We start from the raw sequence: 23,896 nt of genomic DNA on the forward strand, positions 1-23,896 counted from the left end.
GATAGTTTATTTTTTTTTACATATTTAATCAAATCATTCAAAATTTTGATGTTTGGTCATGCTATTTTACTTATTTATTACTTATATTAATAGGAAATAATAGAAGATTAGATGCAGGTTTAGACCTACGCTGCCACATCCGACCCACTCCACCTTCAAATGCAAAGAGAGTTTTACATTTTTATGTGCAAGGAGGGTTTGGATTCTGAAAATCCAACCTATTATGGGTTTTGGGGGGGTATAACTGTATGAATTAAAAAGTATAAGAAGGTGAATAGAGTCTAAAATTTATAAAACCCTCTCCAAACCCACCTTGTTGCCATCCCTAAATGGTGCATTTAATATTCATTTGTCAAATTTGAGCTTGCATATAATCCCATTGAGGTGATTGGGTCAGATAGGCCCACAGATCCAAACTGACCCAATTATAGAGTTTTATTACATGTAGGATCTCCATTTACATCATATTTATTTTTGATAGATATCTCCATTTACATCATATTAGACCTACTAGTCCTGATTAATAATTGATCAGTTTTTCATTTATTATTTCATATCTCAACTATATGGGATTGTCAACATCAATTCTGTTTTTTCATTCTATTCTATTTAATGTCATATTTATATCTTCTAAGAAAATGGCATATCTATTGTTAAATTATGAAAACTTAAGTTGTGTCATTCCTAGCGGACCGGATGGCCTCAAAATCCAAGCCTGGGACGGTCCAGTTTCTACAGTGGTCAGACCATATCGGCCCACGGACAATAGGCCGGAAAGACCCACTTTATAGCTCTAATCCCTAGCCCTTTCATCCCTTCAACAGGTCGAGGCTAGATCTACCCTGACTCAGACTAGACTGATCCATTGGCAGCCCTTTATCTAATCTATTCCAACCTGCTAAAATTTAAGCATTTATATGTATGCATACAGTTTCATAAAATTAACATATATCTATATGGTTGGTTTGAATTTTGGTTGCATTTGGGAGTGCTTCTCCAACAGAATTTTTGTGCTTTTCAGTTTTCACATTAGAGAACCCAAAAGCCAATAAAAAAATGATAGAAAACACATTTTCCAATGTATATTTACATTGATAATAAGATGTAAAAGTATATCAATAAAAAATAAGCAAATTTGCGTTCAAGTGGTTTTTTGATAAAAAAAAAGGGCATATGTTTTATTGGAATTCATGTTTGCATCCATAGCAGTTAAAAGAAAGTCTATTTGTGTTTGCAAAACTAACCCAACTTTACAATTTATATAGACCGTTTTACACTACATATTTGCATTCACACTTATTTGCATCTTTTTCAAACGAAGTCTAAGGAAACTAAACACAGCCCAAGGGTAGGTTTGCAATTCGAGCTAACATTTTACATCGAGGACTCAGACTGTAGATCGGATTCATTCAAATTTTGACAAAAGCCATCCACTTTCTGCATTCAATTACAAGGCTAATGGAACCACCTGGAATGAAATAATCTCAACAGAGTTTGTCTTGAAGGGCTTTTTGCATAACCAAGTTTCGTCATTTGACAAATTCAGTCATGTTTTTAAAATAATTGCAAAAATAGTGAAGAGGTTTTTAATTTTTTAGGACCAAATTGCCCTTCATTTAAAACCCACCCATAAGACCATATTCCTCTCTCCACCCAATCTCTCGTTTTCTCCCCCTTTTCACTCTCTTCGTCTTCTCATTCTTATGGTTTTCCTCTCCATCTTTAGATGCGAGTTTTTCTCTCACATTTGTGAGGTTTTCTATTTTCTTCTTACTAGTATCTCATGGTGAAGTCTTCGTGGATCATTTGGAATAGAGTCTTTTGTTCTCGAATGGTGCAAAGGAAGTATTGGGAGATCTATTACAATTTAAGTTTGAGGACTTTGCTCATCTGAGTAGTCCTTATGACTAGAGATGCTATTTTGGCTTGAACTATACGAGAGATGGAAGTGCATTTTTTTTTTTTTCTAATGGGGCAACTTTTTCATTCATTGCATGGATGTATGCAGATGGGGTCATTGGGGGTAGCGCCATTGGTGCCATTTGTTTTCTTGATGACACTTTTCTAGTTGTTGTACCCAAAGTCCATGAAGTTGCTACTAGTGTTGGCTAATATTTTATCCGAATTTCAAACCACTTAACTCATGATGGTTTCCAATGCCTTCTTTTCTCTTTAAGCCTAACGATGGATACAATGTGCAATCGTTTTGATATAGTTGGAAGATTATATGGTAGTGATAGTGGACTAGTTACTGATAGGGTTAATTGTTTCATAGTTCTGGCAGGAGATGAGTTTGATGTTACTGAATTCAGCATAAGAATTGGAGAAGACTACTCTTCTGATGACCAATTTCTTGGTGTTTCTTTTTTTGCAGACCTTGTACCCATCATTTTATTGTGGGAATGGAACAGAACTACTAACAATGGTTTGTATCAAACCTTAATGGGTGCCTAAGTTTGTAAAAACCACCTATTTACAAACTTAATGGGTGCCTAAGTTTGTAAAACACCATCTATTCAATTCCAAATGGATTGTACATTTATGAGAATCATATAGAACTATGTGGTTTATTGGGTTTAAAATGTTTTTAATGGTTTAAATACTATTAGATTACCTGGTGATAAATGTTTACAACTATAATTGATAAGTCAAAATTACAAAACAATCCGGTTTGTTTAATGTCAAATAGTGTCTAAGTCTATAAAACACCATTCGGCTTGTTCATTACCATATGGATTGCACACTTATGAGGATCATATAGAACAATGCAGTCTATTGGGTTCTAGATGCATTTGATGGTGTAAATACTACTATATTATTTTATCACTTGTGTTGTTGATGAATCAAAATTATAAGCAATCATTCGGCCTATGTAATGTTGAATGGTTTCAAAGTCTATAAAAAAAACACTATTCGGTCTTTCCCATACCGGATGGTCTATACACTTGTGAAAATCATATACAACCTTATGGTTTGTTGGGCTTTAGGTGAATTTGAAGGTGTAAATACTATTTTATCACCTTTGTGATAGATATTTGCAATTGCAATTGGTGATTCAAAACTATAATAAACCATCCGTATGGTTTATACACATATGATTCAAAACTGTAATAAACTACCCTATACCGGATTATTTGCACACATATGAGAATCATATAGAACCATGTGGTTTATTGGGTTCTAGATGCATTTGATGGTGTAACTACAAGTAGATCTAGGGGATAGATGTTTGCAATTATAAGTGATGTTTCAAAATTGCAAGCATTCATCCGGTCTATTTAGTATTATATGATTTTTAAGTTGCAATCGTTACCTATCTAGCATCATATAGACCGGATGGTTCCCTACACCTATAAATTACCAACCATAGTGGTTAAGATATCTTGTTAATATTGCACATACAACCAAATATTGGATAGAGCCTTATTGATATTTAACATAAAGCAAGTTGGTTCTTAGTCTGAATCAGGACATCTCAAGCACGAGCCCTGTTGATACAAACTTTGAATCACAACATCTCAATCTCATTAGTTTTTCATAAACCTGGTTATCAGTCTTAATCTAAATGCAGCATTTAGATTAAGATTGAAAAGGGAGAGGGGAGAATAAGATAATGACTCTCACATGATGAAGACAATGAGAAAAGGGAGGGAGAGAATAAGATTGAAAAACAGATAAAGAAAATCGGATTTCATTGGACCACTCCTTAAGGTCATTTTGGTTAGAAAAAATAAAAAATTCTCTCACTCACTCTTTTTGCAATAAATTTGAAAGCATAACTGATTTTATTAATTTGGCAACCTTTTTATTTTTCTTGCTAAAAGCCCAACATTAAAAATCATCTAAAAACTAAAACATATCCATTATACAAACGATTGAGAGAATGAACTTAAAATTTGAAGTGATCAACCTTGGTTCATACAAATATTCTTTATGCCTGAATGGGTCAGCTAGGATTATAAATGTAAGTTTTAATAACCCTGTTTTAAAAGTGCAAGGCACAAGGGCCAATTTGCGCTCGAGGTGTAAGGCACAAGATAAGACGTGCACCATTTTGAAGCAAGATGCAAAAAAAATACAAAAAATTCAAAAAAAAGCCAAAATTTTCAAAAAATATTAAACATAATATTAATAAAAAGTATAAACTTAAATTTTAAAACTAATGCTTTAAAAAACCTAATATCTAAAATTAAAATATATAAACATAACATGTAAAGCGTATTCAAATGAAAATTTAAAAATAAAATCAAACATATAAAACATTTTCAAGCATGTAAAACCCAAAATCTCTTTTTTTCCTCAATTGCATTACTTCAAGTAACTAATGTAATATAAAACATATTACATTCTTAATTCTAGGAACTACCTTTGTGCTACACTCCTCGAGTCAAGTCTAAACAAGTCCATGTTAAAGTCTTAAATTCTTAGTTTTCACACAAAAAATAATGATTTGATAATTTTAATTGTCTTTTAATAAGATATTTTATTACAATGAATGAATAAACAACATTAGCATATAGAGAGCTCTCGGAGATTTAAAAAACATAAAATTTTCATTACACACCAAATGTGCATGTCAAATGTGTACCTTGGCTAAGGCGCAACCTAAGCACACCAAATGTGCACCTTTTGAAAGTACTTGCCTAAGACCTAGGCGAGACTCCTATCCTAAAATGCGCCTCGCATGTATGTCTATGGCGCACCTTTTAAATCACTGAATAACCCTACCCTAATGCAATGAATTGTGATTTGATGAGGCCATATCCTTTGTAATTGAATCTACCCAATTTTCACTTCTACAATTAGATTACATTTGCAGAAATTTTCATTAATGAATCCCGACAGTCTGACAGTCAAAATGGAATAACGGAACACTAACAAAGAATTAATTGTGGAATATTGTCTAACATCATAACATCTATTTTGTGCTTCAGTCCTTGCCAGATTCTTTGGCTGTTTTCGGCTTTTCTCCTAAAATGAGTGGACAGGAAGTAGAATGGTGCTATCCATCGATCAACCCAGTTTATCCTGCCTCGGTGCAGAGTTGATTTACCTGTCAAAATGAAAGTCACAATACAACCCTACGTGAGAACCGGGGAGAATTATTGGGGAGGCATCTGCATACGTAACTATACATCAAAACCCTAAGTAATTATTTATGAGTGTTCCATAACATGGTTGGCTTTGTTTTTGAAAACAAAAACAACTGATACATCAGCAAAATTAATTGTTATGGCAGTTGTTTTTGTTTTCAAAAACAAAAAACAACCATGTTATCTAACACCCACTTAATTAACCAATTCAAGATTAAAAGCAATTTTAGTATGAAGCTTCCAAGCTTTTTAATTAACCAATTGCTTCTAGATTATATTAAATTCAAAATGATCAAAGTTTTTTTTTTGTGGTAAAGCCAAATTATTGAAAGAAATAGAGGATACGGAATCACCGAAGGAAGAGGAAAAGATGGAGGAAAACAAGTGATCCACAATCCAATAAGGGCTATAGCCTGGCTCCAGCCTGGGTTCCAGGCCTGTCTTTTATGTATAAATATTGCATTTTAATAATATTTTATTATTTTATTAATATTAGGGTTTGGGTTTTTTTTTTGTCCAAGAGTTCTTTACTTGGACTCTAGAATGGGAATTGGAATCCCATTCCAACCAAACAAACAGTTGGAATTGGAATCATTCCGATTCCAGGCACCTATTCCAGGGAACAAAACCTACCCTTAGAAACTTTTCTGACTGTAATTTCTCCTACCTGATGGAAAATACTCGTCAGCTTTCCAATCTCTATCTCAATAAGACAATAACATCCCTCAACTCTAATTTTTATTCATTCCCTTAACCTCATTTAAACACACTACCTGATCTTCTGTCTCCCATTCAATTCCATCCACCCCAATTCCACAATCTACTTCCCACCTCGGTCCTGCAATTGGTGACAGAACCATTCACTCAGCCAACCAATATGTTGTTTTCATTTGATATGGGCTTTCCAACTTGTTTTTCAATTTTAAAGTAAATGTCTAACTAAAGGGGTGCTCTTATCATTTTTAAATTTCGTTAGGGCAGCTGGTCTTCAAGTTTTGTTAAACCAAGGGATAATATTGTAAACTTTGAACGTTTTCTTAAGGTTTATGCCTAAATACATGGTGTTTTTAACCTACCGTCTGAGACAAGCTAAAAACAATTACACAGTGAGTGTAACTAAGTAGATTAAATATATGCATGAGCCACAAAACTTTAGTTGTTTGGTGACCTGTAAGTACTAGATTTAAAGCATAAAAGTGTTGAAAGACAATGAGCACTTATTTTAAGATACCCCAGCTGCAACCTTAAATATCAAAATTCAAGTTAATTGAAGGAGCCCAAATGTCATTTAGTAAAAATAATTTGAAATTCTATTATATGGTTTTACTTACTAAAATTCAAGTTGCTGTACTTGAGGCTTTAAAACATTTGAAGCTAAAACCAATTAAATTCTCACAAATACTGAACAAAAAGAACATCATAGAATTGGGTAAAACTTAACACAATTACTATATGTATGCATCCTTTTTATCCTTTTATATAGGTATATTTATTAAACAATGTATGCAGTGGCAGGACAGGATTCGTGTAACCAATCCAAAATAGTTGGGATGAAGGCTGAGTTAAGTTGAGTGAAGTCAAGTATATTTTATTAAATGATAAGTGGGAAAGGATGCCTTATATGAGGCTATTCAATACAAGATAAAGATGAGCTCCCTGAAGATTATGCACGATGCAAAACTTTGCCTATGCAATTAGTCAAGCAAAAGAAAATCATATTTCAACCTTGCAAAATTGCTTCAGATCAAGTAGGTCTAGATCAGCTTGAAATAGCTGGTTGAGTCCACCAAAATGATATTTTAAGTTACACTCTGTCTCATTTCAGAAATTTCCATACATTGAAATTATAAACTTACCACTTCCAATGACAAAGAATATTGGCTTCAGCTTTCTCCAGATAAATTAAATCCCAATGAAGATCAATCATGAAAGGCTGTCTGCTACTAATGGTGGAAGAAATCTGCAACCTTGAAGAGTTTGCTCAAAAATATGGCCAACTTTGAGCACTTTCTCCTGCGACAAATGAAAAACAAGTCAGGGTAGAAGCCATCTAGTTTTCTCCAATTTAGTTTTCATTTAGAAGTTTTGTCCATGCAGTAGCAAGGCTGGATGGATTTGAGCCTCCTTTCATAGTAGACCATCCATGTCTTCAATGTTCCATAACCACCCTCCCAACAACTGCTATGAACAATATGGGAAAATGATTTATAACATGGTGACTCCACAAATGACTCACAAATCCAAATACAGAGTAAAGATATTATGAGCTACCAGAACTCAAGACAAAGTAAGGAAAAGAACAATTCACATCAAGCTTACTGGAGTACTCCCAATGGACTTGGTGTCAAAAATCTAATGCTTGGATTCAGTACTCCAAGTCCATCAGTTTTACCAGCAGGGAAGACGATCTTATCAAGGATTTGCACTTTTGTTATAACTTTGAAAATGCTATGCACGTCAACCAAATTAACAATGAAAATTATAAGACTTAAACCCATATATAGATCTAATGCTTGGATTCAGTACTCCAAGTCCATCAGTTTTACCAGCAGGGAAGACGATCTTATCAAGGATTTGCACTTTTGTTATAACTTTGAAAATGCTATGCACGTCAACCAAATTAACAATGAAAATTATAAGACTTAAACCCATATATAGATCAATTGCTGCAGTCCTCTACTCTTATTCTCATTTCTACCCTTCCGTTTTATGATGTTCTCTTCCTAACTAACCTCATTTGTAACAAAACTTTCATAGATTTGATTAGGACATCAACTGTATTAGTTAATAGACATAGAAGTTCCACTTAGAAACAATTCTTTAATCTTTTGATTGTTAACATCAGAAGCTTTAGTGGTTATAATAAAAGAATGCTTGTGTGCAAAGAGAATTGGCCCATTTTCCACAACCTAACCCCATATTTGTTTTTTATATAAAACATTAATTGATTACCCCCAAAAATAGTTCTGGTTGCTTACCCCTTGCTTTGTTAATGAATCAGCCATACCACTTTCCAATGAAAGGTATCAACCAGTTTCCTTGCTAAACGTTTGATTCCCTTCATGTATGCTGATGATGCCATGTTCCTTGACTATCATTCTTTAGCCAACCCACCACTACCTTAGAAACAATTCTTTCCATTACTAAATATCAATGATAAGAAAACTTAATTCAATACCTCATCAAATGCTGCACCAATCATTTGAAGGCCTACAGGAAGGCCAGCAACTCCTTCCTCTACAAATCCACATGGCAGAACCAATGCAGGCAACCCAGCCAAGTTAACATTGACCTGCATCAAGCATAAATTATTGAATCCAAAGAAAAACTGGCTATGGATAAAAGTAAAGCATTCAGATAGGAAGTTAGAACACAAGAACTAGATTGTGTTTTCCTTTATTGTCTTCACTGAGAAAGAAAATTGATTTTTCGTGTATCATTTCCTTCATATGGGAATATAAGAACCAATCATCTCCAGTTGAAGTGTTGAACTTCCTGGTCAAGAAACACCCTAGTTGGGATATAGATGTAGTAATTTTCCCTTCATCTGTTCATCAATTAAGAATTATGAGGTGTCACAGACAAATTTAATTCCATGAGGACCCACAGTAAATCCAAAAAAAAGATCAAGAGTCCATACAAGGTAGCATCCAGGTCTGCTGTCAACAGAAAGAAAATGAAATACATTGGAATTAACCAGGAGTTTCAATTGCTACGTTTGAATCCCTTAAGCCCAGATCCCAAGAACCCCTAGACACACAAAGGGAGGATATGGCCTTGAATTTATTTAACGAAAGGGGATACATAATTGGGAACCTATCTTTAAGAGAACTGTCCCCAATCCAGACATCCTCCCAAAAAGAATTTTATTACCCAAGCAAGCATCATGCCTGATAAAAGGACAAAAAAGTAGGTAGGACTCCAACAATGGCTTTCCAAGGGGAAAAAAGAGAAGCCCTAGGGTTGAGACCAGCATCTGATTCATTAGTTGCCATTCCATGAATACTTACTACCACATTGTGCCACAAGCTGTCTTGCTCCAGGGGAAATCTCCAATAACCACTTTCCCAATAGCCATGGACAGGATAATGATAGTTGTCCGGTGGAAACTAGAAACACAGAATTTTCCAGACAAGTCTTCTCAAAGATAGTTCAGAATTGATTATATCTGCTTATTTTGGCTTTGTAAGGGATAAGGATTACAATACATCTAAGATCATTTCACTCCTGTTTTTTGTTTTGAAAAGTAAATAAGAAAATTCCATTAACAATAAAAAAAGAATACAGAAGGAAGGTGATAAGAAATCACCTGAGAAAAGAACAGACTACTTACACACTTCTTACTCTAAAAACAGGCAGCAAAAGAAACTCTGAAAAAAAAAGAAAAATTAACTCCTCTGGAACCAGATCCTAAACCAAAATCGTAAAGGTCAGCTGCAACTCAAGCAAGATGAGTCTAGCAGAGGAAAAAACCTAATCTTTCCCTACAAAAACCTCCTCTTGGTTATCACCATCTTCATCCCATCTCCCTCCACCAAGTACCCCTTTTCTCAAGTTTTTTTTTTTTGATAAATAACATCAATTCCATTAAAATAATGAATAGATACAAGAAGATCCCCTTAGAGGCGCGAGGAGCAGCCTCTCCAAACAGAAAATACACAAACTACAACAGAAAAAACATGAATGTTGAAATTAAAACAATAGTTACATTTGTGCCCAGAACAATGCTCCCCTATTTATCCCTTGTTTTTCCAAGACATCAGCAAAAGCATTAGCTGATCTCCCAACCCATTGTACTGTTATAGACATTTCTTGTCAGCCATTTGAATTTCTTTAACTCATTTTTGTAGCCCCAAGTGACATCCTCCGGATTATTTAACCAGTCCACCACTGTCTTAGAGTCTCCTTCAATCAGAAGCTGCTCCACGCCCACTTCTTTTGCAAGAAGTATTCCTTGTATTGCAGCTAGCAGTTCTTCCCAGATAGAGTTCCCAACTCCTAAAAGGCCAGAATAGATTAAGACAACCTCTCCAGCCTCATTCCTCAGTACACCTCCCATCCCAGAGGGACCCGGGCTACCCTGGCTACTCCCATCAAAATTCAGCTTCAAAGAACCAAGAGGAGGGGGGACCCAGCTAGTCACTGCCCTTCTCTTGTAGGAGGAACAGCTTGCTACCAACTTCCCTTTTCTCAAGTTTTCTTCCTTCTTCCTCTCAAAACTCTTCAAAGGCTTTCCTGGTGAATGCCTCACCTCCCCAGAAAAACAAGCCCAAGCTTTTATCCGCTGCCTCAATAGAAATACTTCCAGATTTCCCCCCAGAAGAACAAACCAAAATCATAAGATATTTTTTCATTTTTGGAAAAAGGTAAGGTAATTTTATTCAAACCAAACTCACATACAGACTGAAATCAGACCCAGGAAGGCAGTCTGAGAACAGCCAAAATTACAAGCTCCACCAGGAGTGAGACTGAAATAAAAAAGACAAATTCAGACTTCTGAACTCCTCAGTAACAGAAACCCAAGAAATCAACTTGCCCACTGCTCTCTGTATTACTTCTTCAGGGATTTTAGCTCTATTACAAAAAATTCTACTATTCCTTTCTGCCCAAATGGACCACAAGACAGCAGCAGGAATGGTCCTCCACACCAATTTCCCTTTCTTACTTAGGCCTTTTATTTTCCAGCTGCAGAGAAGCTCCTTAACTGTCCTAGGCATAATCCAACTGATATCCATGGATTTGAGAAAGTGCACACACACACACCTGAGAGGAGAACGGACAGTGAAGACACAAATGATCTGTAGATTCTGTAAGGGACCCACAAAGACCACATGATAAGTCCAAAGTTTGAATGCCCCACCTCACAAGATTAGATCTGGAAAGGCATTTGTCAAGGGCCATCGTCCATACCAGAAAATTGGATTTTGATGGGCTTGTAGAATTCCAGATCTGTGTAGCTGAAAAATCAGTGGGGCCCATGCTGCATAATTTGGAAGCAAGTGATTTGACAGAAAATTCACCATCCGGGTTCCATTTCCAGCACCATTTGTCTTCCAAGAACAGGTTTATCTTCTGCTTCTGAAGAAGAGCCATCAGCTCCATAATCTCTTCCAACTCCCAATCAAATAGATTTCTCCTAAAGAGGAGGGTCCAAGTAACAGAATCTCCAGACAAACAGAAGCACTCAGCCATAGATTCATCGTGATTAGAAGCACACTGAAAAAGGAAAGGGAAGGAATCAGCTAGAGGGCCATCCAAGCACCAAGAGTCCTTCCAAAACTTTGTTCTATCCCCCTTACCATTCTTTACTGAAATCCCTTTCAAGAAAATAGAGAAATTCTTCATGATACCTTTCCAAAGGGAGTTGCCCCAGTTTGGAGAAAGCTCCCTAGTTCTCCAGTTGCCCCACTCCACCCCATATTTATCAGCCATAAGGGATCTCCACCAAGCATTCCTCTCAGCCGAGAACCTCCAAATCCACTTACACAGGAGGGCAGAATTAAAGCTCTTCAACTTCCTTATTCCTAAACCACCTTCAGCCTTAAGAAGACAAACTTGGTCCCGATTGACTAGGTGAATTCTTTTCTCCTCTTCCCAACATCTCCAAAGAAAATTCCTCTGAAGCTGCTCCAATCTTTTTGCTACTTAGTTTGGGATGGGGAAAAGGGAAAGGAAGTAAGTGGGCAAATTGGAAAGGGTACTTTTTATCAAGATCACCCTACCCCCAAAAGAGAGGTATCTTGCCTTCCAAGATGCTAGTTTCCTTTCCAAAGAAAATCATAAGATCATTTTACTCCTCAAGTGATCACTCTTTGGGCTTCAAAAAGTTGTCCAAATGTCGCCAAAAGAAAATCCCATGATATGACTGCCTGGATTTATTTGCAGGATAAGGTCTTTCAAGATGTAACAATTTGATCAAAGGATGCTTAAGTCCAAACATTCCAATGTCACACTGAATATTGCATTCTAATGGATGGCAAAATTGACCAAAGATTCAGCTGATAACTGGCCTAAAAATGATGATGGGATATTGGATTTTTTTCTTTCTTTTTAGGGGTTAAAAAGCCAGGAATTGAATTTGTTCTTTGGGACATTTCTTCCTTTGCTACCTGTGCTTGTTTGTTTATTCTGTTGTTTTCAGATTCTGGTATCCTTGTTGCCTTACCTTTCTTTGGGATCAGTACCAACTTTGTTCCTCTTATTCTTAATATAATTTCTTTTCATAGATCAAGAAAGAAACAGAAAACACATAGGATCTTTATACTGGCATGAAGCTATAGATTTAGAAAAAGGTTCTCTAGCATGATAAATAACATACAATTGTGGATCAAGCATCAAGAAATCTGAATGCTTGATAAAACTTAAAAATTTAACATATTTCTCAACTCATGTAGAAATGACCAGTCTTTCACCTTCACTTTCTGGGCATAGACCATGCTATTTGGAATATTAATTCAAAAGTCCCCAATATGGATTATGGGTTCATAAAACGGCAGATCAAACCTAGGTTGGGAACAGACAAGGTTAAATGGATTATCTGCTCTACCAGTTTCTGGGCTAGATGGGTCTAAATTGGGAATCAGTCAAGTTCAAAACTTTAGAACATAAAATGTCTTCAGTTCAGGTTACAACAATCCAGTGAATCATTTACTCAAACCTCCCAATAACAATATCTAAACCCAACTCATTGCCATCCCTAATCCAACCATTTTGCAAGCAAACCACTTATGCCATAGTTAGGAAGAATAGACGACTTCTGAATGTCCTGACTTAAATATGTATCCCTTACTCTACAATTATAAGTGGATTTCAAATAAACAAAAGACGATTAAACACAATGCAGGTAAAGAGGCCCAAAGAGGCTTACAGTCATGATATCACCCGCATACATTGCCAAGGGATCATTTTTCTTTTCACCTACAAGTCAGGAAAAAAAAAATTGCCACAGCATCATAAAAGAAAAGAATATACTGCAAAAGCAAGCATTGGAAATGATATACCTATCTTATATGCAACTGATGGTGCTGCAGGCGAAATTAGGATGTCATTTTCATCCAATGCTGTCTTGAAACTTTTCTGAACTAATGTCCTGACCTAAAACACTATTACAATCATAAGTTCTTCTTAAATAGGAAAAGAAGACCAAAAAAACTGTTAAGTTTTATATAACTTGAACTGTTTTATTGAAATGATTCCACATTTTCCCCATTACATGCCATGCAGCAAAATTGTCAAGGCAACACCTAGGCGATAAGGTGCTTTTGGAGGGTCACCTCACCCAAACACCTACATATTTATATGCAAGACACCCATAATAATGGTATATTTTTATTTTATGTTATTAATAGTAGGACAATAGATATGTTTTTGATAAATAGTAGAACAATAGATATTATCAGACTAAATTATTCATAGTGTGGGTTTATGGTATTAATATTATTACTCTTATACTAGTTTCCTTGTATTGTTTTCTTATTTGTTTGGTTCAAAAAACACACAAGTCGATGACATAGTCTCTAACCCTTATAGACTTTAAAACCTGAATTGATAAGTAAGAAATAACTTCAAGATTTATCCATAACACACATGAATAATCAATAGGACTTCTTTTTCTTCCTAGAATCAAAACCAGGGCTCATCCCTTATGTTTTGTATGTTTTATTCCTATCTTATTTTTCTTCTCATAAATATGTTAATTTTCTATCTTTTTTATATGGGATTTATACTTATTTGAGGAGGATTATGGCAAATAATTAGTTAAATATTACTGCTTATTACTATGAAACCCAGGGACCTATCCTAGGATTTATATTTTTTTATTTGAAAAAACTCATTGCCTAGGCAACAAGGCACTACCCTATCGCCTTGGTGCCTTGAAAACTATGCCATGCAGTGCATAAATTGAAAATGAAATTGCTTCTAAAACAACATTATTAGAATGAAAATTTTATTGCTTATGGCAGCATTGCACCACGATATTAAGAGACCCATGGTGTTGAAACCCATGCGAAAAATGCCAATAAGAAGCTGAGCTACACTCATCAGAAGAAAAGAAAATGGATAAATTGTCATGTAAATAAAGATATTTATCATAATATTTGAGGTACCTGCTGGGCACGCTTGTAATATGCATCATAATAACCAGCAGAAAGAGCATACGTCCCCATTAAGATTCTCATTTTAACCTGTGCCAATTATGCATAGCAGTTATTTTGCTTAAACTGATAGAAATCATGTTGAGCATTCCAGTCAAGCCAGAAAAACTTTCACATGACAATCTAAAATTTGATAATTCACATCCATCAAAACTGGAGAATCACAAAACTAATTATGGATACCTCAGGGCCAAAACCATTAGCTCGAGAATCTCCATAAAGAGAATTAAGTTCATCAGATGCAACTTGGTTTCCATACCTGCACAAATATGCCATAACTTTAGAAGTTAATGGAGGTGAGAAACTCAAGGAGGAGATGGTGTTTAATGAAGATTGGAGGGAGTGGATTTGATTTTGTAAGAACGGAGAAATGAAGGTTACTGGAAAAGTAATGAGTCCAAGTTGCCCAATTCCTGCAGTAATAGTGTCCTTTATTCGCTGGTTTAGAATTGCAAAGTGTCTCTACAGTATGTAATTTTTTTACTTTGTACTCTTGGATTTGATTTCGGTTGGGGTTTACTGATGTTATTGTTAAGCGTTTATGGTGTTTGATATTCTTTTATTTATTTTTGGTGATTATGATTCATTATCAACCATCCTTTTATTGAATCTTATCTTTACTATTGAATTCTGGTGGGGGCAGGTCCTACAGATAAGTACAAAAGGATTTTCAAGAGAAGGGGAGGGAAGTCAAAAGTGTCATTTGAGGTGACTGAAGGGATGGCTCAAACCCCAATCAAGTCGGAAACTCAACCAGTAGTTTTTTCTTCAAAAAAGAAGAAAAGAGAGTATGGGACTAATTCTTTGAAGAAAGAGGCTTGGGGCCTTGGGCTTTTCTTTTTTTTTTAGGGGGGGGGGGGGGGGAAGTGGGGAGGAGGAGAAATTTTCTAGAAGAGCTTTTGAGGAGTTTGAAAAGAGAAAGGAGAGGATGAAGAAAGTCATAGTAGGTGAAGGTGGAGAGATTTGGAATGAGGCTGGTGTAGGGCAGGAGGAAGCAGTGACTTAAAAGGCACGCCTAGGCGCACAGGCGAGGCGCATTTTAGGGTAGGCGCCTCGCCTAGGTCCTAGGCACAGCCCTTTCAAAAGGTGCATGCCTGGTGCACATTGCACCTCAGCCCAAGCGTGTGCCTTTTGAAACTTTGACGCTTTTTTGCTTTTTTTGTGTCTAGCGGTTGGGCCAGGGGCTCCGCCCCTGGAGCCTGGACCCCCATGAGAACTAAGAATTTAAGACCTAACGTGGACTTGTTTGGGCTTGCCTCGAGAGGCGCAGTACAAAGGCGGTTCGTAGAATCAGGAATGTAATATATTTACATCACATTAGATACTTGAAGTAATGCAATTGAGAAAAAAAGAGATTGTGAGTTTTATATGCTTGAAAATGTTCTAAATATTTGATTTTATTTTTAAATTCTCATTTGAATATGCTTTACATGTTATATTTATGTCCCCCAGACCCCCATGAGAACTAAGAATTTAAGACCCAACGTGGACTTGTTTGGGCTTGCCTCGAGGGCGCAGTACAAAGGCGGCTCGTAGAATCAGAAGTGTAATATGTTTTACATCACATTAGCTACTTGAAGTAATGCAATTGAGAAAAAAAGAGATTGTGGATTTTATATGCTTGAAAATGTTCTATATATTTGATTTTATTTTTAAATTCTCATTTGAATATGCTTTACATGTTATATTTATGTATTTTAATATTGGATAGTAGGTCTTTTAAAACATTTATTTTAAAAATAAAGTTTACATTTTTATTAATATTATGTTTAATAATTTTTTTTAATTTTTTTTATTTTTTGCATTTTTTGGATTTTTTTTTTATTTTTTAGCCTTTTTATTTTTGCACCTTGCTTAAAAAGGCACGCACCTCGCCTTGCGCCTCAGGCACAAATTGACCCCTGCACCTTGCGCTTTTAAAACACTAGGAGGAATTGTTCAATGGGGAGGATTAAGGGTGGTTTTTTTTATAGTAAAGGAAAATTTTCATTAAGAAAAGGAAAAAGTACAACTAAAAGACATAACAAACAAAGGAACTCCAAACATTCAGCTCAGACACTGATCTCCCAAAAGCCTCCAACTTTCGACACCACCCCTGAACCAAGGACATCCACCTGCCTCTAATAAAACAAAACAAAAGCATCACTATTTGTCCCCCTTGAGCATCTCCTCCTGCCCCTTATTAGCCTCGTCCCAGACCTCTCCTCCTTCCCCAATTGCATTCTTCTTTAAGCTCTCTTCCCTCCTTTTCCTTTCAAACTCCTCAAGGCTTTTCTAGCCAACGCCTCCCCACCTAAAAAGAACAGACCAAGCCTCTTTCCCACCTCAACATTTCTCTCAACAATTTCCTTGATAGCCAAACCTCCTTCCTTCTCCCCTTTTTCAACAGAGGTTCTTCCAACCAATTTCCATTCTTATCCCCATTTTTCTTCTCTTGACACAAATTGACCAAACTAGAATCTTCACTAAAGTGATCAAGAGAATCAACCCCAACTGAAACCTTTGATACCAACAATTTTGTCTTCCCCTCTTTTCTGGAATACATCTTGCCCCAGTCAGGCCACATTTTAGATGAGAGAAAACTTTAGTGATGTGAACAATGTGCAAGTTGCTTGGGCAGCAAGTATTTTTGGGAACCACCTCTTCGATAGCAGACAACTCTCTTTCTTATACCTTCCTTCTACGACCCATATATACACCTAACTTACCAGCCACCACTTCCTTGAAAGAAGATAAATCCAAAGCCAACCTTTCTTGTGACAGAGTCCAAATTTCAGGAACAACAACTATATCTTATCCAGATCTGTCTCAGCTTTCTGGAACTCTCAGCTAAACACCATTAGTACACTCACTCATCTCCTCCTCACCCCTCCACCCTAGCTTCACCCCTTCTTCTTCCTCCTTAGAACCATTCACCATAGTCACCACCAAATCCGAAATGGCAACAAGAGACGACACAACATTGGTCTTCTAAGAAACATCAACACCACTTACCTCTACATGCTCACCATTTTAGCATAGAGAGCCCCAAGAGGATGATCCAATAGAGATCCAAATCGATCAGGACTACTACATTCACAATCCTCAACCTTCCACTTTGCATCTCCATTATATTTAGTTATCCAACTGATTAAAACCTCCCTCTTATCCAACCGATTAAACATGTGTCCTACTTCTTTTTCCAAGTCCCCAAAGTTCACTGCCAATATATATGGGCACTTCTTTAAACCAGACGCAACAACCGAAAGACTCTCACTCACTCCATGACTCTTCATCCCCCTCTAGTCTCTCTTACCCTCGGGGCCCGAAGCACCATTCTCACAATAAAAGACTTCACCTACAATTCCAAAAATTGACCTCGTCTTCAACCTCTGTGCTCCCCAAGCCAAGACAACCTCTCGTCTTCCAAATTTGTTAGGGGGTTCTTTGAAGTTTGATTTGCTGTAGTTCTGTTGGGAGCTCTCTGGTTTGACGAATCAAGGGGCTGGAGCTTTGATATTTGGGAGGTCTTGAATGTTCTTTGTGTTAGGTTAATTTCTTTTAGTTTTGGGGCTGTCATAGGGTTCTGTTGAAATGTAAGGTCTGCCATAGGTCTTTTAGTTCTTCCCTTAGGTGATATCTTATCACCTTCCTCTTGAACTTCCTTTTTTCTTTAAGAAATTCCTTTTTATTTTACTATAAAAAAAAATAAAATCTATTGAAAGCATTATGCATGATCACAAGAAAAAGACACCAACAATAATAATAGTCAACCAGCAACTCACCTTACACCATCATAACGCGACAAATTGGACGATGATTCAGATGAAGCTAGTATATAATATGCCGGCAACCCAAGAGAAAAAGAAGGCAATGATACCTGCAAATTATCACAAAGTAAAAGTTGTATAAATCAAAGGAAAAGGAAGGACATAAAATTCACCTTTGGAGAATGATCAGATTAAGCAAGCAAAAGCAGAATGGAATGGCTAGAGAAAACAAAACCTCTATCACAGTTGATCCTAATTCTTCCAAATGAGAAGCTGCGGCCTTGATTGATGATATAACTCCCATATCAACACCATCACCGAGAGTCTCACGGATCACCCCTACCCTCAGTCCCCTTAAAGGCTTGGATTCAAAAAGTTCCATGGATGTTAACTGAGATGAAAAATCAGGCACCACCTGAAAAAGTGAAAATCCATGAAAGTTGTGACCAAGAGAACTTGAAATTACAATGCATAAATATTATAATCCAACTCATTACATTCAAAATATTGAACTTTCAGACAAAAGGATCTAGAAATTTGTAAACAGGTTTTCTTCTTTTTCAGACAAAAGAATCTACAAAACTCCAACTCCTTAGTATCATATATCAGCTTCTTTTGTTCTCTTTTGTGCTACAAAGGAAACAAGATTTTGGCATGCGCACAAACAAACGAGAGAGAGAGAGAGAGAGAGAAGATATTGAGCTTACTACTGGTTAAAAGAAAAACAAACCATGGGGAAATTGACAGTAATCTTCCTAAAGAAATTATTAGACATACTCATAATGTGGGACAAAAGAACCTCACTCGCTTACTACTTGTAGCATCCAGTATATCATGACCGGAAATAGCATGAAGAAGAATCGCAGTATCAACGACAGATGAGCCAAAGCATCCAATAACGTCCAACGATGATGCATATGCCATTAGCCCAAATCTCGAAACACGTCCATATGTTGGTTTCATCCCCACAACTCCACAAAAAGATGCTGGCTGCCTAACACTTCCCCCAGTATCACTTCCCAAGGATACTACACACTGTCTCGCAGAAACAGCTGCAGCCGAGCCGCCAGACGAACCCCCAGGTACCCGGGATACATCCCAAGGATTTGCAGTCACCTAACAAGTGAACAAATATATACACCTCAAGATTTGGAAAATACATTGAAATTTGAACCCAACAATAAACACCTAAGTTTTGAGCTTAAATTAAAAGAAAATAGTAATACTTAAACAACCAAATGAATTCGGCTTTTAGTAATTAAACAAATTGAAAATTTGCTCTTTAACAGCTCAATTGATTTCTTTTCCCAATTGTAATGAATACTACAAACCCCAATTGCATCAGTTAAAGTCAAAAATAATAATAAATTAGAAGAAGCTCGAAGCCAACCTGAAAACCAGAACTTTCAGTGGTGCTCCCCATGCCAAATTCATCCAAATTTGTCTTTCCCACAATAATGGCTCCGCACTCCCGCAATTTTTTCACCGCCGTGGCATCAAAAGCCGGCCGATAATCCTCTAATATCCTCGAACCACCCGTCGAAGGCATGTCGACGGTGCAAATATTATCCTTAACGCCTACCAGCACCCCGGCCAACGGACCTAATTCCTCGTTCCTCTCGATCTTCTGGTCGATTGCTTGTGCGTCTCTCAATGCATTCTCTGAAACATGGAGAAAGCTTCGAATCTGTGGCTCAGTCTGCCGCAACCGATTCAAGTACTCCTCGGCGATGTCAACCGCTTTTTTCTGATGAGAAAGAAGAGATTTTCGGATTGTGAGGATTTCAGAAGAGGGAGGAGTGGTTGAAGAAGCATGCGTCTGTGGCTCCATGACCGTCTCCGACGTGCGAACAGCTACGGAGCCGTGAAAGTGGCGGGATTTTGACGGGAGATGGAACTGAAATCGGCATCTTACGAAGAAGAGGCGGGGGTTTTGAACTGAAGAAAGCATTGAAGAGTCGTTGGGGAGACTAGAAAGTATTTTTCTATGCCGGAAATCTTGCCGTCGCCGGTGGTTCCCACGTTCACGGACGCCGACGTATACTGGGATGACCGGTGGGATGAGGGTTCGGTGTAGAGGAGGAAATGGGAGGGAGTTCGAATAAAATCCGTTGAAAGAAGTGGGTGAAATGTCATTTTGTGTCGAGTCCGGATCTCCTGCGTCCTACCCACATCTAGACACATACCATCGCAGTCACACATGGAGATCATCTCATCCTTTACATGCTAAAGTGTGTTGGGGGTAGACGTAGGCAGACTCACAGGATGCAAACTCGAAAGCCGGAATGTTGCTAGTTGCTACAACCCTGCGGCTGCCGGGCTGAAAAAGAACGCGGGCCCGGTAAACGGGTTACGGATCTGGACTCTGGGGCCCATAACTTGCCACCTGTTTGATGTTCCAAGAATCAGGACCGTCGATTGGATGTGTGAGTGTGACTACAGATCAGTTTAATCAGATTGTATTTGACCATTGGATCTGGATGTTTCAACCTTACGAGAAGCTACTTCTTGCCGTTCATTTTAATACAGTAATATTGGAGGGTTGGAAGTTGGAACGGTTGGCATCTTTTCTATCATGGCTGATGTTGGGTCCAGCTGATGGGCTGGAGGAGCAGGACTTGATGATCCATCTCTTGGGTATGTGTCTCATCTTAACGTGCCTTGGGTGTTTTTTTGACAATCCTACGTTGTTCTCATTCTAACAAAAAGCATTGCTTGTAATTTTCGGAAACATTTAACCTTTGGTTAGATTTTGTATAACAAGGAGATTGAGGTTAGCAAAATGCCCTTGTTAGCATTAAGGCACAACCATTCGTAGTTTAAAATTTCAACCTTTGCTTTGTTCTACATCTTTCACCAAGAAAGAAGATGGTCTCTCTAGTGAATTAGGAATTTTAGCTATTGTCATTGCAATCTTTAGCGGAGAGAGTCTTTGAAAAATGGAGCCTTCAGACAATAGCTTCATTACATTCCTCTATAACTTAAGAACTTCTCTCTGCACCAGAAGATGCTCAACATAGCAAACCCCATTGCTTGGTCGTTCCTCAAAGTTATGACTTCAAAATGAGATCAATTTGCTTGTTAGAGTAGTTCAGATTGAGGAGCTGATCATATTGAAGATTATTTAACATTGCAAGGAGTTTCATCCTTCACTACTTATTGGGCAGCTTCTTGGTTTAGGTGTCCATAATGTTCTAAAAGAATTTGCATCAGCACCCCACAAAGCGTGCCCCACAACACATCCCAATCATGTATTGGAAATATCTCCCCATAATAAGTTGGGAGATGTTCCCAATGCACATTGAGATGCACTTGTGAGGCGTATGTGGGTGCACTAGGGAGCCAAACTGTTTTGGCTTTTTAATTGGAGAGGAAAATAAGGAGATTAAAGCAAATCAACTTGAGATGATGAGGTGCTTGAAATAAGTTATTGTTGAATTGTTGATAATAGTACTATTAGATTGGATGGTATTAATCAACTGTGTTAGGATCTTTTGAGACAATGGACTTGATTGAAACATTATTTTACCAGGACAATATGATATGACTTCTTGATTCTCAACATTTGCATGCCTCTTTGTCGCTATTGTTCTTTCAGTCTTTTATGTGTTGAACGTTAATAACAAGCATAAAGAAGAAAGTTGGATCGTCTATAACAAATAGCTTATTGCTTTGAAGGACCCATTCATCTCTCCAAATAAATATTGGGCTTTAGGGAGATATTGACAGTGCATTGGATCATCTATAACAAAAGAAGAAAGTTGAAGTATGGTCTAATGGTGGTTTGCTCTTGTTGGGATACAAGAGACATTAAACATTCAAAGGACAAAAGGATTGAACATTACATATTACTTGTGTTGACAATTCTATTTGTGGAAGGGTGAAGTATGGTCTAATGGTTATGAAGGACATAATTTCTAGAGTAAAGAAAAAAAAGAATTATAGGTGCAGTGTTTACATTATTTATGGTCCATCACTGACAAAAAATGAAATTTTAGCTCCTTTCATGGATCTTTAGCATAATAATAACTTAGCCAAGGAAGAAAAATTTGTTGTGGGTGGATCTCTTCAAGGAAATAACCATTAAGTTTATGAAACTTATGCCTTCACAATAGAATCTGAAGCAAGAGATCAATTTCCTAGTGTGATTGTTATTGGCCAATTCACTAATGAAGAAGAATGTGTTTTCTAATTGGATATATGGATGATTAATCTAAGGAATGGAATAATTTCCATTTTTGCTACCGGAACCTTTTAGCAAGACCAATAGTGGGCATGGCTTCAAAAGAGTAGGAAATAAAACATTTCATATAAAGCTACAGAGGGGCACAACCCCAAGTCTCTCACATTCGAGCTAAGTATCCTTACCAACTAGCTAAAATCCATATTCCTTATCAATGCACTGGAAGAGTAGTGGAAACCAAGATAAAAAATTCAATGGGTGGGTTAACCCACCACAATTATCTTGCTTGGCTGAAGTGAAATAAAGGCCTCATTTGTATCTTGGTATATGATTTACATGGGTAAATGCACTTATTTGAGCAAGTGTTTCTTGAGAAAGGATAAGATCATTTACTAATGTTTTTTTATTCTCCAAGTAAAAGTGTAGAATGATTAATTTATCCAAAAAAGTGACATTATTGGGAGGATAATATTGTTCCATCACATATTAATGGCAACAAAAGTCGGTCAATAATCCTCTAATATCCTCAAACCACCGATCTAAGGCATGTCGACGGTGCAAATATTATCCTTAATGCCTACCAGAACCCGGCCAACAGACCTAATTCCTCATTCCTCTCAATCTTCTGGTCGATTGCATGTGCGTCTCTCAATGCATTTCCTAAAATGTGGAGAAAGCTTTGAATCTGCATCTCAGTCTGCTACAACCAATTCAAGTACTCCTCGGCAATTTCAACTGCTTTTCTTTGGCAAGAAAGAAGAGATTTTTGGATTGTGAGGGTTTCAGAGGAGGGTGGGGTGGTTGAAGAAGTATGGCATTGTACGAAGAAGAGGCAGGGGTTTTGAACTGAAGAAGGCATTGAAGAGTGGAGGGGTTTTGTTATTTCTTCCATTCGTTTGTAATCCATGAAACTTGCTTCAGAAAAATAAAAACACCAATGCTGAATTCATATAGTGGAATAGCCGGAGTTTACATCCTGTGAACGCGTGGATTCACAAGACGTTTGAATTCGCCAATAAAAATTAATCACGTCTGCATTTTGACTCTATAGTAACATTAACGGACGTTCAAAAGCAACCTAGTTGAACCGGACACAAAAGCAAAAATACCCTTAAACCCGGATTTCATTCGAACTCCCTCTTATTTCTTCGTCTCTTCTGAACCAAACATTGTCATCAAGCATTCACTTCGAATAAGTTTGGACTGCTGTATTTCGAGTGTGAGGGAGTCATTACTCTGATGTGATCTCGTGTTCTTTTTTTCTTCCTTTGAGAAGGTCGAGAGATGGAGTCCACTATAAAAGGTGAAGAAAGGCTCTCGATCCGTAAAGGTTGACCTGTAGTTTCCTATTGAAAGAATCATAGGTGTCAATAATACACATGTTTAACATATATATAACATGTGCATTATATGATAACATATATGGATGTGGCATGACATTTGAATGTATTAATGATATATGTGTGCCCTGCAGTAATACATATAAATGTCACATAACAATTAAATGTATTTAATGATAGATTTATGTCATTTTGGTGTTATTGGGTAGACATTTAGTTATCATGTCTAAACCACTCTTTTTTAGTATAGATCTTTCTAACTATAATTATTTATCTTTAAGAACATTTATAATCAAATGATACCTAACATCAATATGTTTTGACTTCAAGTGAAAGCTTGGATTCTTAGCTAAGTGGATAATACTCTATCATAAAC

General features: G+C 36.9%; 1 protein-coding gene across 5 annotated transcripts; it reads right to left on the bottom strand.

Moving 5' to 3' along the window:
* Nucleotides 1-4,748: 4,748 nt before the first annotated feature.
* Nucleotides 4,749-20,462, bottom strand: LOC148847820 (Amidase family protein). Of its 5 annotated transcripts, none has more exons than XM_088950238.1 (11): nucleotides 19,388-20,462; nucleotides 18,802-19,113; nucleotides 18,233-18,412; nucleotides 18,013-18,107; nucleotides 14,432-14,507; nucleotides 14,201-14,278; nucleotides 13,094-13,187; nucleotides 12,961-13,010; nucleotides 8,272-8,385; nucleotides 6,950-7,106; nucleotides 4,749-5,053 (listed from the first exon to the last, which is right to left on the bottom strand). In XM_088950238.1, the coding sequence occupies exons 1-10, from the start codon at nucleotides 19,946-19,948 to the stop codon at nucleotides 7,017-7,019; spliced, it is 1,650 nt and encodes a 549-aa protein (XP_088806364.1). In that variant the 5' UTR covers nucleotides 19,949-20,462; the 3' UTR covers nucleotides 4,749-5,053; nucleotides 6,950-7,016. The 5 variants fall into 5 exon arrangements, with proteins under 5 accessions (XP_088806364.1, XP_088806365.1, XP_088806366.1 ...); XM_088950239.1 differs by having other exon boundaries at nucleotides 8,272-8,640; nucleotides 19,388-20,287; XM_088950240.1 differs by having other exon boundaries at nucleotides 13,094-13,195; nucleotides 19,388-20,287.
* Nucleotides 20,463-23,896: the final 3,434 nt, after the last annotated feature.

This window comes from Nelumbo lutea, chromosome 6 (genome assembly GCF_056320005.1).
Source record: "Nelumbo lutea isolate HS-2025 chromosome 6, American lotus-T2T, whole genome shotgun sequence".
In the NCBI taxonomy this organism is placed as follows: domain Eukaryota; kingdom Viridiplantae; phylum Streptophyta; class Magnoliopsida; order Proteales; family Nelumbonaceae; genus Nelumbo; species Nelumbo lutea.

Coding starts and splice junctions, on each gene's coding strand:
- LOC148847820 (XM_088950238.1), bottom strand. CDS start 19,948: ATGCTTTCTTCAGTTCAAAACCCCCGCCTCTTCTTCGTAAGATGCCGA. Junction 14,508..18,012: donor TCGCGTTATGATGGTGTAAG/GTGAGTTGCTGG, acceptor ATATTTGTGCAG/GTATGGAAACCAAGTTGCAT. Junction 13,188..14,200: donor ATTACAAGCGTGCCCAGCAG/GTACCTCAAATA, acceptor ATAGTGTTTTAG/GTCAGGACATTAGTTCAGAA.